Source organism: Rhizopus delemar, genomic scaffold, assembly GCF_000149305.1.
Source record: "Rhizopus delemar RA 99-880 supercont3.15 genomic scaffold, whole genome shotgun sequence".
Lineage (NCBI taxonomy): Eukaryota > Fungi > Mucoromycota > Mucoromycetes > Mucorales > Rhizopodaceae > Rhizopus > Rhizopus delemar.
The window spans coordinates 1196667-1220966 of record NW_027137841.1 but is presented as its reverse complement, the minus strand read 5'-3'; the positions used below and the strand labels follow the sequence as shown (position 1 = coordinate 1220966).

The following is a 24300-nucleotide window of genomic DNA, read 5'->3' as shown; positions in this document are numbered from 1 at the left end:
TATTCTGTAGATCATCAAATCCATGGTCTCCTCCGCATCGTGCACTAAAAGCTGTGGCAGTGGGGGGTAGAAGCCAGAGGGAAGATCCGAACACATTTCACCGAGACGAGGAGAGCGACCTTTCATGCCAAAGCAGTCCAGGTGGAGGATCGTTGGTGTAGTCACCGTCAGGGTTGCAGAGACGATCAAAGTGCCAAAGGATAGTGCAAAGACTGACCCAGAACGGAGGACAACGAGCAGAAGGAGAAACAGGCAACAACGACAAGAGATAGTCAATGTGCAGCTCGGTAGAACCAGCAGGAGGGAAAGGAACACAACACCAGAGAGCTGATGGGACCTGAGGACAAACCATGAGATGCGCACGAGTGGTATGACCAAACAGACAAGCACAAGGACGGGGATCACCAGGTAGCCAACCCATACGCCAACGTATAAGCCGACTACGATCAGCACGCGAAGCAGGAACATACAGGATTGGATCCACACGCAGTACAGGACGACAGGCACGAATCAAGACTTGCTGTGTCGAGGCCAGGAACTGATCAAACTCTTGCTGTCGATACGCATGTAACCAGGTTTTAAGCCGTGAAGGAGCCGTAACTTCTGGTGGGTGATCGAGCACAATGCGTCGAGAGCGAAGAGTTGATAGTAGTGAAGATGGCAGAGAAGAAGAGAGAAGCGACAAGAGACAGTCATCAGGCAAGGTCTGGGCACGGAGACAGAACTTCAATACCAAGGTATCAGCACGGAAACGCATCGAAGGCAGATTGCAGATGTGTCGAAGCACAACTGTCGACGAGGTCTTGTGGCCACCAACGATCAGTCGCAGACACCGGCTTTGAGCGCGCTCTAGCTCGTCATAGTCCTTCTTGAGTAGTTTAGAGATGGCTAGGCCATACTCCAACTTGGGACGTACAAACATAGCATAGAGGCGAGAAGAGAACAGCAGCGAGAAACCAGACCGATTGGCACCAATAGCAGACAGTTGAGCCATCTTCAGTTGAGCACCAGGCTTGCGGTGAGCAACCAGACGAGACGGAGAGATACCATTGCGGACGAATGGGACACCAAGGTAAACAAACTCATCAACAGATGGTATGTCTTCATCGTATAATGTGAGACGGACGTATCTTGACGACGTCGGATCCGGAGCATTAAGGATGGCACATTTGGTAGGACTCCATCTGTAGCCAAGTACTTGTGAATGTATTTGGGCAAGGTCAAGCATTTGTTTGACTTCACTGGCAGAACCAATAATAGCCACATCATCAGCGTAAAGAAGGGAGTTGATGGCTGTGGGAGACGGAGACAAAGAGGAGACATCCAATGACGGACCAAAAGGAAGACCAAGACCAGAACCAGAAGAGCCAGAATCAGAAGGACCAGGAGGACCAGAAGGAGACAAGGACGAAACCATCGTTGTTGTACGCGTGGCAGCAGAACGAAGAAGAGCAGGCAGCGTATTGATGTAAATCGAGTACAGATGTGGACTCAAGACAGAGCCTTGAAGTACACCTGTACTCGGTGTGAATGGTGTTGAGACTTGGTTGGACAGCAGGACCGAGATTGAAACATCATCAAAGAGATGAGCCAAGACAGAGACCAGAGCAAAAGGAGCATTGACAGCCAAGAGGGATTGCCATATGACACGTCTGTCGACGGTATCATACGCAGCCTTGATATCAAGAAAAGCAACAACAGGGAAATGACGCTTTCGACGATAGTACTCTTGCATCAAGTCATGCAAGCAGAGGGCTTGGTCAAGAGCACTACGCTGTGGACGGAAACCACCTTGAGCAATGTCCAGAGGAGGCGAGACATCTTCTAAGAACGGAAAGAGACACATTTCGAACAACTTGCGAATGATGGACGTCAAGGAGATTGGCCTGAAGTTTGACGGTTGATGAGGGTCGCCCTTCTTGTAGATAGGCACGACCTGCGCATGACGCCAAAGAGAAGGAGTGTATGACCATTGGCAGCAGATATCAAAGAGACGAGCCAGGATAGCAGCGACTTGCTTACGAATGGGGATAAGCATCTCTGTACGCAGATGATCAGATCCAGGAGCTTTGCGTAGAGGTAGGCGACGCATAGTATCAGCAACAGAGTCAGCCGAAAAAGAAGAAAGACCAGAGCCAGAACCAGAGCCAGAGCCAGAACCAAGACCAAGACCAGAGCCAAGACCAGAATCAGATAGATCATCCTCAGAAATGGAACCAAGATCAAAGGGGACATGATCATCAGGTGATGGAAGAGGAGGTGGACGACTGGATGGTAGACCAGAGCCAGAGTATACGGATGCAAGATGATTCCGCATAGCGTTGGCACCAGCGACGGGACCATCAGGATGAGCATATGATACTTGAGGACGACGACGGTTATGGACTTGCTTGACCCTACGCACCGCAGCAGAAAAGTCACCACGAGCGAGGGAGTCACAAAAGGCACGCCAGGATTCTCGCTTTGCACGCTTGACAGCCGTGCGGAAACGGACATGAGCTTCTTGATGGAGACCCCACCAGTAAGCTTTGTCAATCCCAAGGGACCAACGCCACTTACGGTAGAGCCAGTCGCGACGGTCAGCCAAGGCTTGTAGTTGAGAGGTCCAGAACCTTTTCCATTGCTTCGGTCGGGAGACACGAGATCCAACTGACTTGTCCAGAGCAGAGTAGATGGCCGCATTGAGTTCATCGTTAAGATGGTCAATGGGTGGACGTGTTGACGGTGGACTTGAACACAGCTGTTGAAGCTGGTCAAGCAAAGCAGCAGACAAGGAGCAAAAGGTGGACACGTACAGCTTCTGAACTTCTGGTTCTTTTAAACGAGACAGATTCCAAAGTCGACGAACTTGACCAGAAGAAGGAGATGGTGTGGAAGGGACCACAGGGACTGAGTACTCAAAAGAGAGAGACATCAGTTTATGGTCTGACCCCAAAGAAAGATCCAAGGCGACCGAGATATTTGCTGAATGGACCAGTGGCATGTTGGTGATGTAGTAGTCTACAATGCTGCTTACCTCAGCATGACCACGGCAAGTCAGGTATGTTGGAATACCATAGGCAAGAGTCTTGTTCAGGATGTTGAGACCATGGTCGTCGCACCAACGACGAAGGACAGAGCTACGCATGTTAGTACGAGAGTCACCAACAAGACGACCAAGACGAGCATTAAGATCACCGCAGATGATTGTATCATCAGTGAGTGGCAAAGAGTCCAGGACAGACTGTACCTCAGCAGTAGGTAATGAAGGAGGCAAGTAGAGGCAGATGAGCCGTAAGGAACGACCCAACTGCAGACCAAGAGCATACTTACAGTTCACCGGGAATTCAACCACAGGCAGTGAGCACCGAGGAGAGACCAAGGCAGAGACACCCATTGAACCACGGTACTGACCAGCAACAGGAGAACCATAGAGATGAAACTGCTGCCATGAGGTCGGAAGGCGAGCAGGAGGAAGCAACCAGGTTTCGGTTATAAATACCAACGAGAACGACTGGCAGTGACGGAGGAGGTCATCGACTGTGGAAGCCTGGAGACCGTTGGCATTCCACAAGCCGATGGTGAGCGGAACGAGTGATGATGTATTATTTGAAGGAGCGGACGGACCATGGGAGCCATGAGAGCCATAAGAAACCAAAGGAGAGGAAGGAGTGAGCAAATCTGGGACCATACCAGAGGCAGAGACCGAGGACGCATTATAATGACAAGTATTACTACTCATCATTATAATGATCCAAAGCTGGATCGAGAGGCGGGACGGTCTTGATCATACTGATCCAGAAGCATTTCATCGTCGGCTTGATCAGGGTGACGAGGGAAGACAGGTCGATCTTGCTTTGGGGCCAAGACATCAGAGACAGCCTCGTCAGACACCATGGCATTAGCCAAGAAGAAGCGAGAGACAGCAACGGCAACAGGATAGCGCAAGCGCTCAAGGGTACGAAGACAACGCTCGTTCGAGATGTGCGCCATCTTTTCTTGACGTACCTCAAGAGACGCAGAGGCAAAAACAGGGTCAGCAAGGTGATTGGGATCCAAGGGATCGAATTGATCCAGTACCTTGATCTTTGCTTTTTCAAGCAAGGCGACGAGAGCAGGCTTGTACTGAAGATGTACAAGTAGCCCAACAACTGAGTGGGCGGGGAACGAAACGTCTAACACCCGCCAGGTGTCAACACCCAAACGACCAAGACGACGACGAGCTTCGGTATATGACATCTTGCGAGACCGAGGGATATAAACATAGTCGAAGCCTTGTTCACCTGTAGCAGGTTGGAAGCCTCGAGCAGCAGCAGCACGGCGACGGAGTTTGCTCTTGGAACCACGTGAAGCAACAGTAGCCCATGTAGAAGCAGCAGTACCCAAAGGGGGCGAAGAACCGGTTACTTTAGCACCATTATTGGCAGCAAGAGAAGCAGAAGAAGAAGCAGCGGTATTTGAACTTGGGGTGTCCATAGGGGTCCCGGCAGTTTGTGCGGCCAGTTGGGCACGCAGAGAATCAATTTCATTGGCCTGATTCTTGGTGAGTTCGACCAAGCGAGCGTTTTCAAGCTGGAGCTGCTCTAAGGCACTCAAGCGGGCAGTCAGATCTTGGTAAGCAGCAGCCAAAGACTGAAGAGTGACGTCAGCATTTGAATTTGCTGAGTTTGTTGAGGCGGCGGCGTTGGGGATCCTTGACCCCAAGTTTTTTCGTAAAGGTCCCATCGTTTTTGATAAACTTGAAACTGAAAAAAAGTGATATAGACTTGGTGTATTCGAAAAATTAAAAAAACCAAAAGGTGTGTTTTTTAAAGATGAATCGAATGGTGTAAAAATTGGAGATGGATGGCTTGATTTGGCGGAGTTATCGGCTTTTTTCGAAAAATAAACAAGTTTACCTTTTTAACCAAAAGCGAAAGAAAAGTGAGGGATTAGCTCAGCGGTAGAGCGGAAGATTGCAAATCTTTAGGTCCCGTGTTCAATCCACGGATTCCTCTTAGCATTAGTATTTGCAGTAAACCGGAGTTGATTGTGAAGTTTGGCGCTTCGTTATTCTTTGCATTGTTCTGCAAATATATCTTTTAATAGTGTCATATCTTTTTATTCTATATATGGATATTTGTGTTGCTTTCCTTTTAATGAAGTTCATGTTCAACAAGTTACAAGCTATGACTCACAAGAGAGTTGTGAAAGATATACAGTCAAGTTTTTTTAGTACCACGCCAGTTAGGAAATGAACTTTTGCGTAACAACCTATTTGAAAACGGAGTATCAACTCTTTTGCTTGAAAACCAAAAACAACATAAAATTATAAAAACCAAAAACATATAAATACCCTTATATCTTATCCCTATTTTTACTTCACTTCACTTCACTTTACTTTTGAATTTTATATTCTTTTTATATTTTCTTCATTTTATAAAACAATAAATCCATCAAGCGTTCAATTGAAACCATTTGGTCCGTGTTCTATTTTAAATACTGAAGTCCCTTGAAGTCAATAATCTTCATTGTAAACCTATTCCTAAGCCTCAAGAGTTTAACCTATTCTAACAAGTTTGATCTACTATTAACAAGATCTGGTGGTCACTATCGACAAAACTTACATACTTAAAAACCTAAACCCGCAAACAAGCAATTTATTAAAGAAAATTACAGTTGTTTATATTCAATATCAACATGACTCATGAATTATGACAATACTTGTATATACCTCAGTTCTGTAAAGTAATATAAATAGACCCAATAATTATTAGAAATAAAAGGACAATTATCTACTACCTAATCTTTAAGACCATATACTTATATTTCCTTTTACATACATTACTATAAAGAACACGACAATAGCGCTGTATTGTCACACTTTTTTGTTGTAGTGTGACGAAATTATAGATCCTTTTAGTCAAATTGTACCACTTGTCAAAGAAAGTTCGGATTTGAACTAATATAAAGAAAATGGCAATGAAGATGCACAGAGATTAGCCGAGTCAAGTCAAAAAGATAAAAAAAATTAAAAAAAAATGAAAAAAGTTAAAAAGATAAAAAATGTTGAAAATATAAAAAAAAGGTCAAAAAAATAAGAAAAGCTAAAAAGAAAAAAAAATATTATACATATACAGTAGGTGAAAAAAGTGTTGCAACCTTAGTTCAATTCTCGCTTAATTCCATATTCCAGACAAACTAATGCACAGAAGCTTCTTTCCTGTTAAAGTATAAAAGTACCTTCTGTTGTACTTATATTAATGCTATTAAAATGACTTACGTGATACTAGCTGAGGAGGAAAGGATTACGATATGTGAGAAATTCCATATTCTGATTTTTGCAAAAAAACGACATTTTTATTAAGAAGCTGCGTGTTCTTCTTTTGCCTTAATAACAGCTTCATTTCTTAGTTGCATGGTATCTACATATTGTTTGCAAAGATAGATAATAAACTTGTTCCATTCCATATCAACGTTTTCCCATAGATAATCAACGTCACATGTATGTGTGTCATAAGTTCTGATTTAAAGTTTATGCTGGTGCCAAACGTGTTCTATTGGATACAAGTCTAGACTTTACATTGGCTAATAGTTAATACATTAGATGTTGGTCACAGCCAAGTATTTGATTGTCAATTTCAACTTCTGTTTAGGGTCCTTAACTAACTAAAGGTAAAATTGAAACTTGTCAAAACTGTGCTACTGTGGCATTTTCATGTATTTGATACCAACCATTTGCTGGTAAACCTCTGAATTTACTATCCATCGTAAGCTTAACACCTATATCCACCACGGCTTTAGTTATATGTCTCTACATACAGTAGGTCACAATGATGTATCCATCATTCATAACTCGATATGAAAACAGTATTAATAAGCTACATGTAAATGTATCCAATAGACAAGCTACAGGTAATTCGGATAATCTTCATTAAGGATAAGATGCTGCGTAATTGCACGGTTAAACTACATTAAATCCAGGAACTAAATCACAGTCAGCCGCAGTCAATCATATACGAGTATTCTATGACAAATATAACAATAGAAGAACACGTAACCCTTATCTATTTGTCATCAGCTATATCATACTCATTAATTATTAATCCATGACATGAAATATTATCCGTGTATGAAAAGTATAAATAGAGTACAATTTTCTTATTAAATAAAACAATCTCTTTATCGAGTCTCGTCCTCTCTTGTTCCTTTTTATTCTTGGATAAATCACACAAAACTGCTGCAAGGAATTGCAAAATTCAGGTTTTACAGTTGGTTGTCCATGGGTACTGCACCAAACTATCTCAAACCTTGACTGTTTGTACCTCAATAGAAAGTGCATTTATTCGTCGATTATCGGATATGGGCAATGGTTATTAGTGGAATTTGAGATCGCTAAAGGTAGTATTATGAACATCCGACATTTTTTACTTGTTCACATATGTTTTAAATGACGAATTTTAATACGACCCAACCGGTTGCTATCATAATTTTTCACATTCTTGACATGATTAGAATGATGCCAGTATATAAAAGCGCTTACAATTCCTTTATTTTGAATTTTATATTCCCTTATTTAAATTATTTCTCTTTTTTACCCTATCGTCAATCGCATGCCTAAACGGCTGTCAGAGGAGAAAATAAACGATCACAAACAGGCATTAACCGCATCCACATCAATGTATGATATTTCCAAGGAGCCTGGATTACATTAATCAACTGTTAGTAGATACTCTAGACGGCTGTTTTCAAGTAGGACAGTAAACACAGGTGGTAGACCTACAGTAGTCTCCAAAGTGACGAAGCGGTTAATCAAAAGAAAAGTCATGGAATTGGTTCTAAAGGCTTCTAAAGAAGTGTACCGGGAGCTGGTTGGATTTGGCTATGATATCTCATACCAGTCAGAAATTAACGTACTGAAATCAATGGAGTTCCATTTTCTGATAGAAAAAAAGAAGCCATTTCAGACAAAAACGCATACGTAGCATCAGTTAGAACGGGTCAAGGAGCATCAGGATTAGGCAATGGTTGACTGACAACAAATCGTTTACTTTAATGAGACCAAGCTCAGCGTATAGGGCTTTGATGATGCTGATCACTATTGGAAACGGCCAAGTGACCTTCTTCAACATCATGACCTGGATTTTGCAATCAATCACGGAGCTAGCAAAATGATGCCCTGGGGTTGTATAATCTCTGAAGGACCAGGATATGCTTGCTAAATTTACGATGGAAACTTGAACTCGGGTGTTTACCAGCATATTTTGAACACTACGCTTCGTGATACTATGCAATACTACAGTTTCAACTGGTCCAACATTTACTTTCAGCATGATAATTGTCCAAAGCACAAGGCAAAATCCACAATAGCTTGGTTAGATAACCATCAAGTGCGGTATATTAGCGATTGGCCAGCTTAGATCCCCGACTTAAATTCAATCGAGCACGTAGGACATCAATTGAAGTTGAAATTCAACTATTACGAATATAGAGCAAAGAACATGGATGTGTTTTGGGAACGAGTTGATGAAATATGAAATGACTTCCATAAAGATCTTTGCCAAGGACATGTAGATAACATTCCGGAAAGAACTCAAGAGATTATTAATAGAAAAGTAGGACCAACTAAATATTAATAAATAAGTTCATTCCGTTCAAATTTTCATTTTTTCAAATTTTTCAATTGCGCGCCTCATACTTCCTTCAATACTTATCCAATAGGGCATAAACTCTTTCGGATTTTTCAAGACATGTAGAAGATTTACTATGTGGGAACAGAGGCAGTTTGTGCCATTGTAACAGGATGTGCGCTACAAAAACCAAGAAAAATGGATTCCTTGCAGCAGTTTTGTGACCTACTGTAAATAATTGCGCACGTAGATGCTTATCTGCAAAGTCCAGGTGGTTGGACGTAAAGCATCGCCTGGTCTTACGCAGTAGTACTTGACACTATGAGATGTCTATATACTAATTTTCACTTCATTAGAAAAGACTACTTGTCGCCATGAATCAATATACTAGCTGCGGTACTTTCTGGCCTAAGATAGCTTTCTTTTCGTATGCTCTTTTGCCGAAAATGGCTTCTTTTTTTTCAGCTTCGCATGGAAGTTCATTGATTTTAACTCGTTAACTGTCGAACTATGCAGTATAGAGAGCCCAGGTTCCAATAGCAGTCGATACACATCTTTGGCTATCTGTAGCTGTCCCCCAATGATTTGGATTTCCATGTAATTCTTGGTAACATCAGGCACAATTGGTGCTCTACCCCGCTGACTGCTTGAGATATTGACCTTTAGCTTCTTTGTATATCGATAAACAAGTGATGGGAAAATATGGAGCTCGGCATAAATATCAGCAACTGTCCTGCTACTATGCAACACAGACTTCATACCATCTTAGCTACGAGATGATGAAGCAGATGGCATTTTGTGTAAAAAAGTATGAAAAAATAAATTGAGGATAAGTGCGGAAAAATTGATGAAAATAATCCATCTATTTACATCAGAATAATATAAAGGGTAACACATTTCTAGCTGAGAATGACTTAGCACTGGTTTCCTTAGAGAAGTTGGTTGTGTCATGTTTTGACATGTCAATAAGATAACAGTCTTATCATTCTAAGCTAAATCTTTACAAATGAGTTTGAATAAGAATAGATCCTGATAATTACCAACTGCCCTGAACAGCCAAGTATCACTTTCATCTCAACAGTTGATTATTTACATCAGTTTATAAAATTTTTCTTATACATGTCAAATCATATCGGTCGTAACTATCTCTTGTCATTTAATCTCAGGTCTTGCTCAAACTAATATAAATAGCCTTGGAATCTTTCTTTAATAAAAGTATTCGACTTTAGAACTATTGTTCGGTCTCGTTAATTCTTCTTTGTTCATATTTTAAATACTTAAAAACACTTCAGGTTGGTTTTTAAACAGAATGATAAGTAGTCGTTTTTTGAATATAGAAAATTGTGAATCCGCAACATAGCCAATCAAGTTTTTCCAGCTGTGCTTTAAACAGGAGAGCGAAATTGAAGTATGTAGCAGCCACGACATTAGTCTAAACATTATATGAATTTGTAAGCGTAGACTGGTCTAGGTAAGGAGATTAAGCTGAAAAAGTGCGATTTCTGGAAAGGTTGCAACACTTTTTTCACCTACTGTATGTATAATATTTTTTTGACCTTTTTTATATTTTCAACATTTTTTATCTTTTTAACTTTTTTCATTTTTTTTTAATTTTTTTTATCTTTTTGACTTGACTCGGCTAATCTCTGTGCATCTTCATTGCCATTTTCGTTACATTGTATAGTGTAAAGTATTCGTTGCAAACTGTAAGGCGTTCGTTATAAATTGCAACGATTTAAATTCCGCCGTTTTGTTCTTGCGTGTTACAATAGAATAAAAAGAAAAGACAGTGTGAGATTCGATAATGCTTTCTTGTTTTGGTAGGCTTGATATACAGTGGGTCAAAAAACTGCACCAACGCAACCCAGTTTTTCTGAAATACAAGTATAGCTCTGTCAGTTTAACAGTAAACATTACGAAACTTGGAACAGAAAGAGTTACTACTGTTACTACTTATTAACGAAAGTTTCCAAGTCCGATTCGGAGTACTGATCTAAAGAGCACTCAGCAAAAAGAGGAGGACGGTTGGTGCAGTTTTTTGACTTTTTTAATATTAGTGGATCCACCCTTCTCTGCTAACACTGCTTGCATTCTGTCGGGCATACTGTCTATATATTTGATGCATTATTCCTTAGTAAACGAATTCCATTCATTTTTGACTCTTTGCCACAGTTCATGGATGCTGGTCGCCCTATTATCATACATGCTCAGCTTTAACTTCAAATGATACCATATATGTTCAATAGGATCAAGGTCTCGACTTTATGATGGCTAATTGTCGATATAAATCATGCCATTAACCTTCATCAATTGTGTTGTAGAATTTCATCGATGTTTAGGATCATTGTCATGCTAAAATACCGACATTTTCCAGCTACGACCATAGTACTCCATAGTGTCTTTTAGACTTGTACCAAGGATTTTTTGGTATACCTCTGAATTCATGGTACCATTATAGATCTGACATGCGTATCCAGGTCCTTCGCTGGCTATACAACCCCATAACATGAGACCACCGCCTCCATGCTTCACAGTAACGTCGATATGGTGAGGCTGTAAATGATCACATTTTCTTTTCTAATAATACTTGCAGCCATCAGAGCCCCAAATGTTGATTTTCGTCTCATCAGAAAAGATGACACGTCGTCAATCATGTACTGTCCAATATTGATGCTTTTTTGCCCATGCTGATCGAGCCTTTTTGTGCTTTTCAGTCAATAATGGCTTTTTCTTTTTGGTCTCAGCATAAATTTCAACTGAATGTAAGACTTTAATTACCGATTGATACGACATAGGGCGCCCCAGCTCCTCCAACTTCATTTGCACGTCCTTGGCAGTCCCCAAACAACCTGTGAGCACTTATCTCTTGATGTATCGGCGTGTTGACTCTGCCACAATGCTCGGTCTACCTCCTCTTTTACGTATTCAATCGTGCATCCACTTATTTGCATACCTATTGACGGTATTTCTATGCACTCCAACCCGTTTCTCAATGACTGAAGGATCAGCACTGTTCTCTAATAATGCTTTGATACTGTTTTGAATATCGGATGGAAGCTTTTTGGGCATTTCTAATGATGGATAGATACTGACGATGTACAATGGGTTTGGGTAAAGCAGGAAAGAAAAAAAACAGAAAAAAATTGCAAAAACTTTATTTGAAGGCTCCCAGTGTGACCAGGTATAAGAAAGATTAGATTAAATCTGCCGGAATAGTCTCAGTCCAGACATATGATATCAAATACCTTTTCATTTTAAAAGTCAAAAAACTGCACCAACCGACCTCCTCTTTTTGCTGAGTGCTCTTTAGATCAGTACTCCGAATCGGACTTGGAAACTTTCGTTAACAAGTAGTAACAGTAGTAACTCTTTCTGTTCCAAGTTTCGTAATGTTTACTGTTAAACTGACAGAGCTATACTTGTATTTCAGAAAAACTGGGTTGCGTTGGTGCAGTTTTTTGACCCACTGTAAGTTATTGATATAAAGTTTTAATAGTTGAATAAAGTATTGGATAAAGTAAGTTCCAAATAGAGTAGATAATTCGAGTTATAAGTTCGCTTGAGTAGAGTGACCACCAGATCTTGTTAAGTAGATCAGACTGATTTGAATAAAAGTAAAAGTAATGTGTAAAAGATAAAATAAAAGAAGAGATTACAATGAAGTATATGATTCAAGGGATTATTGGTTCTTCCTGTTTATAAAATAAAAAGTATTTTGTTTCAGAGGTGATTTATTTGGATAAGGTAAGATAATAATAATAATAACGATGCTTGGTAAATTGTTGATATTTATATGTTTTTGGTTTTCTTGATTTTGTGCTGTTTTTGGGTTTTTGTGTTTTTCCTTTGAATTGTGAATTTTGTTGAGTTTTTCAATTTCATTGAGTTATCAAAATTTTTGAGAATATGAACTTAGTTCAGGTCCGAGCTTTCTTTGACAAGTGGTACAGTTTGACTAAAAGGATCTATAATTTCGTCACAACGTGACATCACAATGTTATTTTGTAGTATGTTTGGTTTGGGTTGTGTGTTTTAGAGAAGTTTTTCTTGAAATTTTTAGAGTAAGGTACTGTAGTGACCACCAGATCTTTTTATTAAGATCAAATAAAGGTAAAGGTAAAAAAAAAAATAAAGGGATCAGGAACTTTTTATGAGAAGGTTGCCTGTTTATTGAATAAAATATATAAAATAAAATGTGAGTAGAACTGTACTGTCCTTTTTCTTCATCTAAATAGTTGGGATATTTATATTAAATTTTTTTTTCTTTTTGACTTCTTTCATTTGCTTGACTTTTTTCATTTTTTTGACTTTTTTCATTTTTTGACTTCTTTGTCACTGTGAAATCTTTATATTTCAGGGTTTAGATAGGATTGAGGTAAGTTGTTAATATAATATATCGTGTTTTGAATAAGGTGTTGAATATAATTTGTATCCAAAAAAGTAAAATTGAATAGATGTATATTTGAGTGTAAGTGACCACCAGATCTTATTAAGTTGATCAGACTTGAATTGAATAAAAAGAATAAAGGTAAAGTAAAGATAAAATAAAAGGGATTTACAATGAAATATAAGTTTCAAGGGATTATTGGTTCTTCCTATTTATACAAATAAAATAAAGAGATATTTGGATTCAAAGGATATTTATTGTGATAAAGTAAGGTAATGTAAAATAATAGGTAAGATAATAGGATAAGATAATAATAATTGAAATATTTATAAAAAGATACTGATATTTATATGTTTTTTGATTTTCATACTTTTATGCTGTTTTTGGTTTTTCTTTTGTTTTCTTCTTTTTTTTGTTGTCCTTGAATTCCTTTGCTATTGAGATAGCATCTCTCCTATAACCATAGGGGTTTCCTTTTTCGTATTTTGTGTGTTACATCACAGTGCAACAATATGATTGTCTTTTTTTTTCATATTTTGACTTCTTTGTCACAACAATAGAATAAAAATATACGACAAAAGACGGAAGGAGAAAAAAAATGATTTCTGCCAGACTCGAACTGGCGACCGCCTGTGTGTTAGACAGGCGTGATAACCAACTACACCAAGAAACCACTTTTCTTTTGACGAAGACGCCTTTTGATCAGGAGTCGCCTTTGATTCCTCACTGCCACTGCAAATAATTGGTGATTTTCAACATCCACAATCAGTTGTTGTATCTAATAATCAACGTTTTTGACGTCTTTGATTAAATGAAAAAAATTAACTTTCGCTGTATTGGTCATTTTCGAATTTTAAAAAAAGATTCAGGTGCGAAAAAAATAAAGAAATTGAACAATACTTTTGTTTTTTTTGTAGCGTAAGTATTCATAAAGTTATTCATGTTTTAAAAAAGTGTCTTTTTTTTTCAAATGGTCTTTTTTTGGAAATCCTGTTCCCTCTATCGTTGAAAGACCGATATCTTCGTTTTTTTTATTTTTGAGGGCAAAATGCGGAAATCAAAAGCATTTTGCGATTATTTTGTTCAAAAGAATACATATTAGGAAGGTAGTCTATGATTTTTAGCTTAGGTCATTACAAACGTGTTACAGAACGTAACAAAATAGTCGTGTTTGGGAAAAAAAAAATCTGGTAAAAAAAAGACTAAGTTAAAAAAAAAAGAAAAGAAAAAAGTATAGCAATAAAAAGTTCATTGTTCAAATGAAAACAGTACTCTAACAACAAATATACTTTATATTTATGCAAATGCTATTACATCATAACAAACGAATAAAAAAAAAAAATAAAGAAGCTCTGTTAACATTTTGTTACAAGGCAGTTATAATTAACAAATACATACAAAACTCTTTTGTTTATCAAATAAATAGATTGCTTTATTATTTTTTATGACAGATATACAGTGGGTCAAAAAACTGCACCAACGCAACTCAGTTTTTCGGAAATACCAGTATAGCTCTGTCAGTTTAAAAGTAAACATTACGAAACTTGGAACAAAACGAGTTACTACTGTTACTATTTATTGACAAAAGTTTCAAGGTCAGATGCGGAGTATTGATTTAAAGAGCACTCAGCAAAAAGAGGAGGTCGGTTGGTGCAGTTTTTTGACTTTTTTAATATTAGTGGATCCACCCTTCTTTGCTAAGACTGCTTGCATTCTGTCTGGCATACTGTGTATATATTTGATGCATTGTTCCTTAGTAAACGAATTCCATTCATTTTTGACTCTTTGCCACAGTTCATGGATGCTGGTCGCCCTATTATCATACATGCTCAGCTTTAACTTCAAATGATACCATATATGTTCAATAGGATCAAGGTCTCGACTTTATGATGGCTAATTGTCGATATAAATCATGCCATTAACCTTCATCAATTGTGTTGTAGAATTTCATCGATGTTTAGGATCATTGTCATGCTAAAATACCGACATTTTCCAGCTACGACCATAGTACTCCATAGTGTCTTTTAGACTTGTACCAAGGATTTCTTGGTATTCCTCTGAATTCATGGTGCCATCATAGATCTGACATGCGTATCCAGGTCCTTCGCTGGTTATACAACTCCCTAACATGAGACCACCGCCTCCATGCTTCACAGTAACGTCGATATGGTGAGGCTGTAAATGATCACATTTTCTTTTCCAGTAATACTTGCAACCATCAGAGCCCCAAATGTTGATTTTCGTCTCATCAGAAAAGATGACACGTCGCCAATCATGTACTGTCCAATATTGATGCTTTTTAGCCCATACTAATCGAGCCTTCTTGTGCTTTTCAGTCAATAATGGCTTTTTCTTTTTGATCTCAGCATAAATTTCAACTGAATGTAAGACATTAATTGCCGATTGATACGACATAGGGTGTCCAAGCTCCTCCAACTTCATTTGCACATCCTTGACAGCCTTCAAACAACCTGTGAGCACTTGTCTCTTGATGTATGGACGTGTTGACTCTGCCACAATGCTCGGTCTACCTCCTCTTTTACGTATTCTATCGTGTATCCACTTATTTGCATACCTATTGACGGTATTTCTATGCACTCCAACTCGTTTCCCAATGACTGCAGGATCAACACTGTTCTCTAATAATACTTTGATACTGTTTTGAATATCGGATGGAAGCTTTTTGGGCATTTCTAATAATGGATAGATACTGACGATGTACAATGGGTTTGGGTAAAGCAGGAAAGAAAAAAAAAGAAAACAATTGCAAAAAAAACTTTATTTTCAGGTCCCCAGTGTGACTAAGCATCAGCAAAATTCGATTAAATTTGCTGGAATAGTCTCAGTCCGGACATATGATATCAAATACCTTTTCATTTTAAAAGTCAAAAAACTGCACCAACCGACCTCCTCTTTTTGCTGAGTGCTCTTTAAATCAATACTCCGCATCTGACCTTGAAACTTTTGTCAATAAATAGTAACAGTAGTAACTCGTTTTGTTCCAAGTTTCGTAATGTTTACTTTTAAACTGACAGAGCTATACTGGTATTTCCGAAAAACTGAGTTGCGTTGGTGCAGTTTTTTGACCCACTGTAATAAAAGAATATATGTTTTTAAGCTTATACTAGTTCATTACTTACTTTATGTTTGTACATGGGTGTAATTTGCCATTAGCCATTAGCCATTAGAGATGTTAGCAATGACAACTTTCTTTACCAAAAAGAACTTTTTAGCAACAAGCAGTAATATAAGATTGATATTCTTATAGTTTCTTTAAGTTGGAAAGAACAAATTTGCCCATGAGTCTCATGTTCGTCATCCGAATGTGTACCATTAGGAATTCCTAATGTAAAAAAAAGAAAAAAAAAAAAAAGAAACCAACATTAGACTTGGTTGTTATTATTTTTTTTTTTATAAACTTACATTTGAACCGTTGTTGAGCTTTCTTTTTTATCTTTTGTATCCGCAATGTTAAATATGCTCTCTGAAACAAAACAAGGGAAAAAAAAACCAGTTCTTTTGAACACGTAAAATTGTTACTGTTTAGGAACCAACTTCCAAATTTAGTATATTTGCTTTAGTTTTTTTGATCACGCATTTTTTTCTATCTTATTCCTCTACTAAATCCTGAATATTATTTTTTTTGAAATGAACGCCACCAACAACAAAGTTAAATGCCAATGCACCAAATGCAGCAACTGTCCTGAAGGATTCAAGTGGATTGCAAAGAAAACCGCTAACACTCATAAGCGCATAGACAAAGTTGGAGAAGGTACAATTTTCTTAAAGAAATGCAGCAAGACTAAAGTGCAATTAAAATAGTTTTGAGACAAAGAAGATTTGAAAACATCTTCGAGCAACCCACCACGTCTACCGAAAGAAGCACGTTTGAAGGTATATTTATAAATCCACCCCTTTTTTTTTATTAAACAAATTTAGAATTCGACATTGATGCTGACATGGATGTTGACATGGACGAAGAAATGACCAACGACCAACAACTGGCGTATCTCCTGGTCCTTTACCTTGTGCTTTTCCAAGCAAAGCACCTTTCAGTTGAAGCCGGTGAAGACTTGTTGGTCTTTCTTTCCTTTTTCGTTCGTGCTCTTGGCCATGGCATGGAGATTCCTACAAAGATCTCCACTGCTCGTACCATGGTCAATTATTCCTCTGCCAGTAGTGGTGTCTCCCGTTTCCTTGTCTGTTCTCTTTGCAGAAGTGTGTACGACACAGGGAGTTTACATACTCGACAATGCCCTTTTGTTAGGTTTGCAAACAACCCACACAGACAAGAGCGCCCATGTGGTAATTCACTTTTTGTTGGCAGCAGCTTGAAGCCCGTCCTTGAGTTCCCGTACAACTCAATTGTGGAAACGTTGAAGAAGTGTCGTATTTACCCCATTAAATACTTATTATTCGTATGAGATTACTCAAATCTTATATAAAAAATAACAAGTACTGAATACATAATATTATATATTACATATTCTCTAAGACTCATTTACAATATTAACCATATACAATATTTATATTATTCAAGTTCAATACTAAAATTGACCTTGAGCACACTTCGGTCCCTGAATAATTTTATTTCCTATATAAAGGCGTAGTTTGATTAAATGGGTTCTCTCTCTCGTCTTGAAATCTAATAAAGAGGTTACATAGAGACTCATTCACTAGTTTTCAAGTACTATCTCCTTTTAATTCTCAAATTTTTATCTGCAAATATCTCATTTTTTTGAATGAATTCTTCTATTAATCAATCCCCTGCTAAAAACGTTGAAAAGGATTCTGCTGATGAAGTAGCTAAGTCCTTGGATAGAATGGATCTTGAAACTCTCGAAAGTAGAGCGTCAAACCCATCCATCCATCCTCGTGATGATGCATCCATCGAAACTGATGTTGAGATGGGTGAAGTTACTGACTCTTCTCCTGCTGTTCCTTCTTCAGACCCTCCCAATTATTTGGAGAGGTTGATGGTTCAAAAAACCATGTTCTTTGATTTAATTGAAAAATTAAACAATAATAAAGCGAGTTTTATTTTAGAAAATAAGCTAACTTTACTTGAAGAAAACGAGAAGCAATTGAGTTATGCTGTATCAGCTTTAAATGATGTTAACGCTCTTATTGCTTCCCAGTTTGAATTGCGTAATCATGAGTTGAAGGGCAATGGATCTAAAAATTCATCACCCAAGGATAGACTTATACCAAGCCGTGAAATTCCAAGGTTCAATGTCAACCCTACTGCTAGTGCTCTGTATCAGCTCACTCTTCGGGAAGGTGATAAAAACGTCAACCCAAGTAATGAACCATCTTTGGATATGTTTATTAGAGATTTCCAAAGAAAATTCTTGGATTATGATATATCTATAGAGGATCATTGGTTACACTACCTGGAAGTTTCATTTGAAAAGTCTGACAGTGACACTGACCATGATTGGTTCGAACGATTCATCAAAAGACGTTGTATGGATAAGAAAACCGCTTTGAATTGGAATCAGGCAAAAGAAGTCTTGAAACAACGCTTCGATCTTGCTTCACAAACTACACCAGAGATGTGGTTTAAAAACCTTATTAATTTCAAGCAAGAACGTTGTGAAACTTTGACCCAAGCAATGGATCGATATCGTCTTTTCTCTCTTGGTGCAAAGGTCAATATGCATGATAACACTTTCTTGATTGGACATTTCATTTCGAGGCTTCACACTGTCAAGTTTCAAGAAATGGTCCAAGCTACTATCACAAGAAATCTTCCCTCTCTTGTCCCTGCTAGCTCCAATACCACTGGAGAGAGTGTTTATTCAACTCGCAACTTACCTATTCCTCTGCCTAAGGAATGGAATGTTCTTGAGTCAATTCTCATTAAAGAAATGGCTAACTTGGAATCTGCTTTGTTGAACATCCTAAAGGATAAGAAAAAGGAAGAAAATACCAAGAAATACGGTGAACATGATGATAATGCCAATACTAAAAAAAGAAAAATGGTACATCAAAGTGAACATAAAAACCAAAAAGCTTCCAAATCGTCTGTTGAATTTCAGCAAGAAATTGCAGATTTAAAAAAGCAAGGTATATGCACATTTTGTAAGACTGTCAAGTACTCTCCTGGTCATTACTCATCTTGTTCTGTAAGACTTGAATATGTCAAAAGAAAACATGGCAAACAAATTGTAAGTAATTCTTCTAAAGGAAATGACAAAACTGTTAGCAATTTAGAGTTATCCAACTCGATCACTAGCATTAGTCAAACAAATAAATCTCCTAAAAACAGAGTTACTGATTTATCTTTATCTCCTAGTAATAATGAATCTACCTCGCAATCTTATGAATTAAATGAATCATCCGATGACGAATTTGAATTTTTATATAAACATTATGACAGAAATATAATCTGTTCAAATAAAAATATAAATGCTAGTTTTGATGAAGAGTATAACAAAAATGTCTTTGCCATTCGTAATAACAAAGTTGGAGAAGATGATAGTCTATTCGAATCGGATAATGTGGCTTATTCGCCTGTTACTCCAATCACGCTTAATAATGTGAACACTTATGGTATCATAGATACTGGTGCACGTGTTTCTGTCATGAATAAAAAATTCGCAATAGACAATAATATTAAATTTCATTCAGTTCCTGGTAACCTAGTTTTAGCAAATGGCGACCAAATTCCCAGAATGAGATCTGTTGACTATGTGAATGTCGAATATGACAACATTGACTTCATTATTAAACATAAGTTTGATATTATTGACGATCATGCTTCCTCTTACAACTGTAAAATTCTTATTGGAACAGATTTGCTTCCTAAACTTTCCATTCATTTAATGAATGTAGCAGTCAAACATAAAAGTACTGAAAAAGAATTAGACGACTCTATTCTAGATAAAGCTTATGAACCAAATATTTCACGAGCCGGTACAGAAAAAGAACAAAAAGTTTTTGATATGGCTATTAAACCATACATCGAAGCAAACAAAAAATTAAATAAGAATTCTTTATGTAATATTAAAGAGGCTGTTTTACATCTCCCAACGCCAAAAGATTATGTTGCCAATATAAAACAATATCCAATAGCATATACTTTACAGCCTAAAGTAATGGATATAATAAATAGTTGGTTAGATGAAGGTATTATCATTCCAGCAACTCCATCTGGATGGAATCTGCCTATGACAGTAACTCATAAAAAAAATCTAGACGGCACTAAGACTGATAAAATTCGATTAGTGTTGGATCCTAGAATGTTAAATAAGGTCTTACCAGTTGATAATCATCAACTTCCATTAATTAACGATATATTCAATTCTATGTCTGGTGCAGTCATTTTTAGCACGTTAGATCTAAAATCTGCATTTAATCAGTTTCCTGTAAATAAGGATGATCAAATTAAAACTACTTTTACTGCGCCCAATAATTTACAATATATGTATAGAGGTGCTCCTTTTGGAATATCTACAATAAGTCAGCTATTCTCTCGTATAATGTTAACATTATTTAAAGATCTTCCTTATGTAAAATGTTTTGTGGATGATATCTGTATATTCAGTTCATCCATACATGCACATTTTCTTCATGTTAAAAAAGTGCTACAAATATTAACTGATGCTAATTTAAAAATTAATTTTGAAAAGACCTATTTGGCAAAATCAGCCGTTTATTTATTGGGATATTCTATTTCTGCCTCAGGAAAGCAGATTGATGCCCGAAAATTAACAAATATATTCGATTGGCCTCGTCCTACTACTCAAAAGCAAGTGCAAAGTTTTCTTGGATTTGTCAACTATTTTAGACAACATACTCCTAACGCTGCACTTCTCATGGCTCCCTTAGATGCTTTGCGTTGTCATGATGAAAAAGTTAAAGGTCCTTTCGAATGGACAAAAGAGCATCAAATGCACTTTGATAGTATCAAGCACATTTTGTCTTCAGAATTGATGTTATCCCATCCTGATCTGTCAAAACCATTTTGTATTGCTACTGATTCATCAGATTACAGTACTGGTTGTTGCTTATATCAAGAGTTCGAAGTGACTAAACCTAATGGCGAAATATCTAAAATCAAAAGATATATTGGTTTCATGTCCCGTTCCCTGTCAAGAAGCGAAAAACGTTATAGTGTTACAATGCGTGAATTGCTTGGTGTAGTTTATGCCTTAACCCAATTTCATAAATTCATATGGGGCACACGATTTACTTTATACACTGACCATAAAGCTTTATGCTATATTCATTCCCAAAAGAATGCCAATAGTATGCTTATTAAATGGCTTGACGTCATTCTTGACTATAACTTTAGTGTCATTCATGTTCCCGGCTTGGAAAATGTCTTACCTGACAAACTATCCAGATTATATCCGCCAAAGGATACGTTCGAGCATGAAAGTGATATTAAAAAAGGCAAAAGATTATCCTCATATAGACAGAATCATGCTATTTCTGAGACAATTAATACAAAGAAAAAACATCGAGCTTATTCTAAATACAATGCTGCTATAAACATTATTTCAGTAATTCAAGAAACTACAACTTCTGATGCACAAAAGGACATCATACAAGTTAAAGAAAATACTGATATAAGAGATATTGATTATAACATTAATGATCAATACTTGTTTTATGTACAATCTGCACAGCCATTATATTCGGATTATCTTACACCTCCTTTGGCTGAGCACCAACAGTTACTTATAGATGCCCATAATAAAATTGGTCACTATGGTGCTGAACAAATGGTCAAACGTCTCCATAATGACGGTATCCATTGGCCTAACTTGATAGGTGATTGCATTAAATTCATTAAGCAATGCAAAGATTGTATGAAGCATAATATAGAAAAAAGAGGCTTTCATCCTCTACGTAGCATTTATAGCTACTATCCTGGTGATCATTATGCTATTGATCTTGGTGGTCCTATGCATACTACCTCCGTTTACAATAATAATTACTTTATGGTTATTATCGATGTTTGCACACGCTTTTGTATACTTCGTGCTCTACCTGATAAAAGATCAGATACAATTTTACGTTCTCTTATTGACGTGTTCTCAACTATGGGTTTTCCTACAAAACTCCAAAGCGATAATGGAACAGAGTTTAAGAACTCGCTCTCCAAAGATTTAGCTGATGCTATGGGCTATGATCATCGATTCATCACTCCTCTACACCCATCTGCTAATGGAATTAGTGAACGTACTGTACAATCAGTCAAAAAATTACTGGCTAAAGCCACACATGGTGTTGGCAATGATTGGGATTTATATCTTCCATCTATTCAACTTGCTATGAATAATCGTATATCCAAACGGTTAAATTCAACACCTTTCTCTCTTATGTTCGCACGTAAAATGAACGAACCTTATGGTTTTCGATCTGACAAAGATAAGCTCAAAGAAGTTAAAGATAAACCACCAATGTCTCATGAAGAGCTCATGAAACGCATTGATTATATGACTGATATTGTATTCCCAGCTATCGTTAATAAAACCAAAGCACAAATCGAACTTGAACAAGCAAAGTTCAATGATTCTCATAGGCTTGTTGATTATGCACCTGGCTCTCATGTCATGGTTCGTATTCCAAATAAATCTGGTCAACTCGCTCCTGCTTACGAAGGACCATATACTGTCGTACGTAAAAATAAAGGAAATGCCTATATCTTACGTGACGAAACTGGTGTCCTTATGCCTCGTGCCTACACTTCCGTTGAGCTGAAATTAATCTCTAATGAAGAAGTTATCGAACTGGATGATGAAGGTAATGAAATCATAAATTTCGAAATCGAAGCAGTTATAAACCATCGTGGCCCTCCAAAAAACCGTGAGTACCTTGTACGTTGGAAAAACTATAGCAGTGAGTGGGATGAATGGCTATCTGCAGATAAGTTTAATGACCCTAACACACTACGCAATTATTGGAAAAATCTTGGTAAAAAATATATTCCTCCAAAAAATGCTCCAATTACCAATTCTCCATCTTCATCTGAACTACTAAAATCCACTCCATCTGGTACTATAAGTACTGCTATGAAACATTTCTCTTCTGATGATGAAAATAATTCTAATTTGGTTGATAAAAAATCCACAATTAAATCTAATGTTGGTTCTTCAGCACGGCCTGTTAAAAGAACTCGTCGTAATAAGCCTCCAACTAACAACGCTTGTGATACTCCTTCCACAGCCACTCGTCCCAGTAAACGACTTAAATCTCTTCATAAGTAAATTACTTTTCATTTACAAAAAAAAAAAAAAAAAAAAAACCAAAATAGTCACGAGATTTTCATTAAGGTAATCTCATACTGGTCGGGGGCTATGTCGTATTTACCCCATTAAATACTTATTATTCGTATGAGATTACTCAAATCTTATATAAAAAATAACAAGTACTGAATACATAATATTATATATTACATATTCTCTAAGACTCATTTACAATATTAACCATATACAATATTTATATTATTCAAGTTCAATACTAAAATTGACCTTGAACTCACTTCGGTCCCTGAATAATTTTATTTCCTATATAAAGGCGTAGTTTGATTAAATGGGTTCTCTCTCTCGTCTTGAAATCTAATAAAGAGGTTACATAGAGACTCATTCACTAGTTTTCAAGTACTATCTCCTTTTAATTCTCAAATTTTTATCTGCAAATATCTCAAGAAGTTCTTTGTCCGTCCGAACTTTGAAACAGAGATTGAACAGTGGAGAGGTCGATATGTGGAGGAAGGTGTGTTGTATGACATCTATGATGGTCGAGTCTGGAATGAGATGGTCGACTCAGCTGGGGAGCCATTTGTGAGTAAAAGACGATCATTAATGGTGTCATTGAACGTTGATTGGTTTCAACCTAGTGATGGTATGCACTACTCTTGTGGTGGTGTATATCTCACGATTAACAACCTTCCAAGGAGTTCTAGGATGAAGGTTTCCAACATCATCCTGGTTGGTATGATTCCTGGGCCTGGCGAGCCCACGGATGACCAGCTCCAAAACTTTTTGCGACCAATGATTGCAGAGCTGAATACCTTGTACGGAGGTATAATGATGCCAACGTACCAGAACAGAAACGGTGAAATGGTACGTGTTGCTTTGATGTCCGTTAACTGTGATATACCAGCAGCTCGCAAAGTAGCTGGGTTCAGGGGTCAATCCGCGCACAAAGCCTGTAACAAATGTTCGACTGTGTTTTCGCGAATCAGTACTGGTGCAAATTCAACGAAGCCAGATTTTTCTGACTTTGACGATGAGCACTGGATTCTGCGAAACAATACCCAGCAGCGCCAAGAAGCATATGCTTGGCTAAATGCTACTCACATTACGCAAC

General features: G+C 37.5%; 7 protein-coding genes and 2 non-coding genes across 9 annotated transcripts; 3 read left to right on the top strand and 6 right to left on the bottom strand.

Annotated features, from left to right (window-relative positions):
- Positions 1–97: 97 nt before the first annotated feature.
- On the bottom strand, positions 98–4704 carry RO3G_15265 (uncharacterized protein; the record flags this gene model as incomplete). The annotated part of the gene is made up of 2 exons (XM_067669849.1): positions 98–3713; positions 3773–4704. The coding sequence occupies 2 exons, from the start codon at positions 4702–4704 to the stop codon at positions 98–100; spliced, it is 4548 nt and encodes a 1515-aa protein (XP_067525950.1).
- Positions 4705–4904: 200 nt separating this feature from the next.
- RO3G_19192 lies at positions 4905–4976 on the top strand. The gene has a single exon. It is a non-coding gene; the product is annotated as a tRNA-Cys (tRNA).
- Positions 4977–8393: 3417 nt separating this feature from the next.
- RO3G_15264 (uncharacterized protein) lies at positions 8394–8752 on the bottom strand (the record flags this gene model as incomplete). Its single annotated transcript, XM_067669848.1, has 2 exons — positions 8394–8583; positions 8724–8752. The coding sequence occupies 2 exons, from the start codon at positions 8750–8752 to the stop codon at positions 8394–8396; spliced, it is 219 nt and encodes a 72-aa protein (XP_067525949.1).
- A 2652-nt stretch (positions 8753–11404) lies between these two features.
- Positions 11405–11841, bottom strand: RO3G_15263 (uncharacterized protein; the record flags this gene model as incomplete). Its single annotated transcript, XM_067669847.1, has 2 exons — positions 11405–11528; positions 11834–11841. 2 exons carry the CDS (start codon positions 11839–11841, stop codon positions 11405–11407), a joined length of 132 nt encoding a protein of 43 aa, XP_067525948.1.
- Positions 11842–13574: 1733 nt separating this feature from the next.
- RO3G_19191 lies at positions 13575–13648 on the bottom strand. Its single transcript has one exon. It is a non-coding gene; the product is annotated as a tRNA-Val (tRNA).
- On the bottom strand, positions 13634–13819 carry RO3G_15262 (uncharacterized protein; the record flags this gene model as incomplete). The annotated part of the gene is made up of 2 exons (XM_067669846.1): positions 13634–13753; positions 13802–13819. 2 exons carry the CDS (start codon positions 13817–13819, stop codon positions 13634–13636), a joined length of 138 nt encoding a protein of 45 aa, XP_067525947.1.
- Positions 13820–14949: 1130 nt separating this feature from the next.
- Positions 14950–15666, bottom strand: RO3G_15261 (uncharacterized protein; the record flags this gene model as incomplete). The annotated part of the gene is made up of 1 exon (XM_067669845.1): positions 14950–15666. One exon carries the CDS (start codon positions 15664–15666, stop codon positions 14950–14952), a length of 717 nt encoding a protein of 238 aa, XP_067525946.1.
- A 1280-nt stretch (positions 15667–16946) lies between these two features.
- Positions 16947–17399, top strand: RO3G_15260 (uncharacterized protein; the record flags this gene model as incomplete). The annotated part of the gene is made up of 2 exons (XM_067669844.1): positions 16947–17197; positions 17243–17399. 2 exons carry the CDS (start codon positions 16947–16949, stop codon positions 17397–17399), a joined length of 408 nt encoding a protein of 135 aa, XP_067525945.1.
- A 318-nt stretch (positions 17400–17717) lies between these two features.
- On the top strand, positions 17718–23195 carry RO3G_15259 (uncharacterized protein; the record flags this gene model as incomplete). The annotated part of the gene is made up of 1 exon (XM_067669843.1): positions 17718–23195. The coding sequence occupies one exon, from the start codon at positions 17718–17720 to the stop codon at positions 23193–23195; it is 5478 nt and encodes a 1825-aa protein (XP_067525944.1).
- Between the last annotated feature and the right edge of the window lie 1105 nt (positions 23196–24300).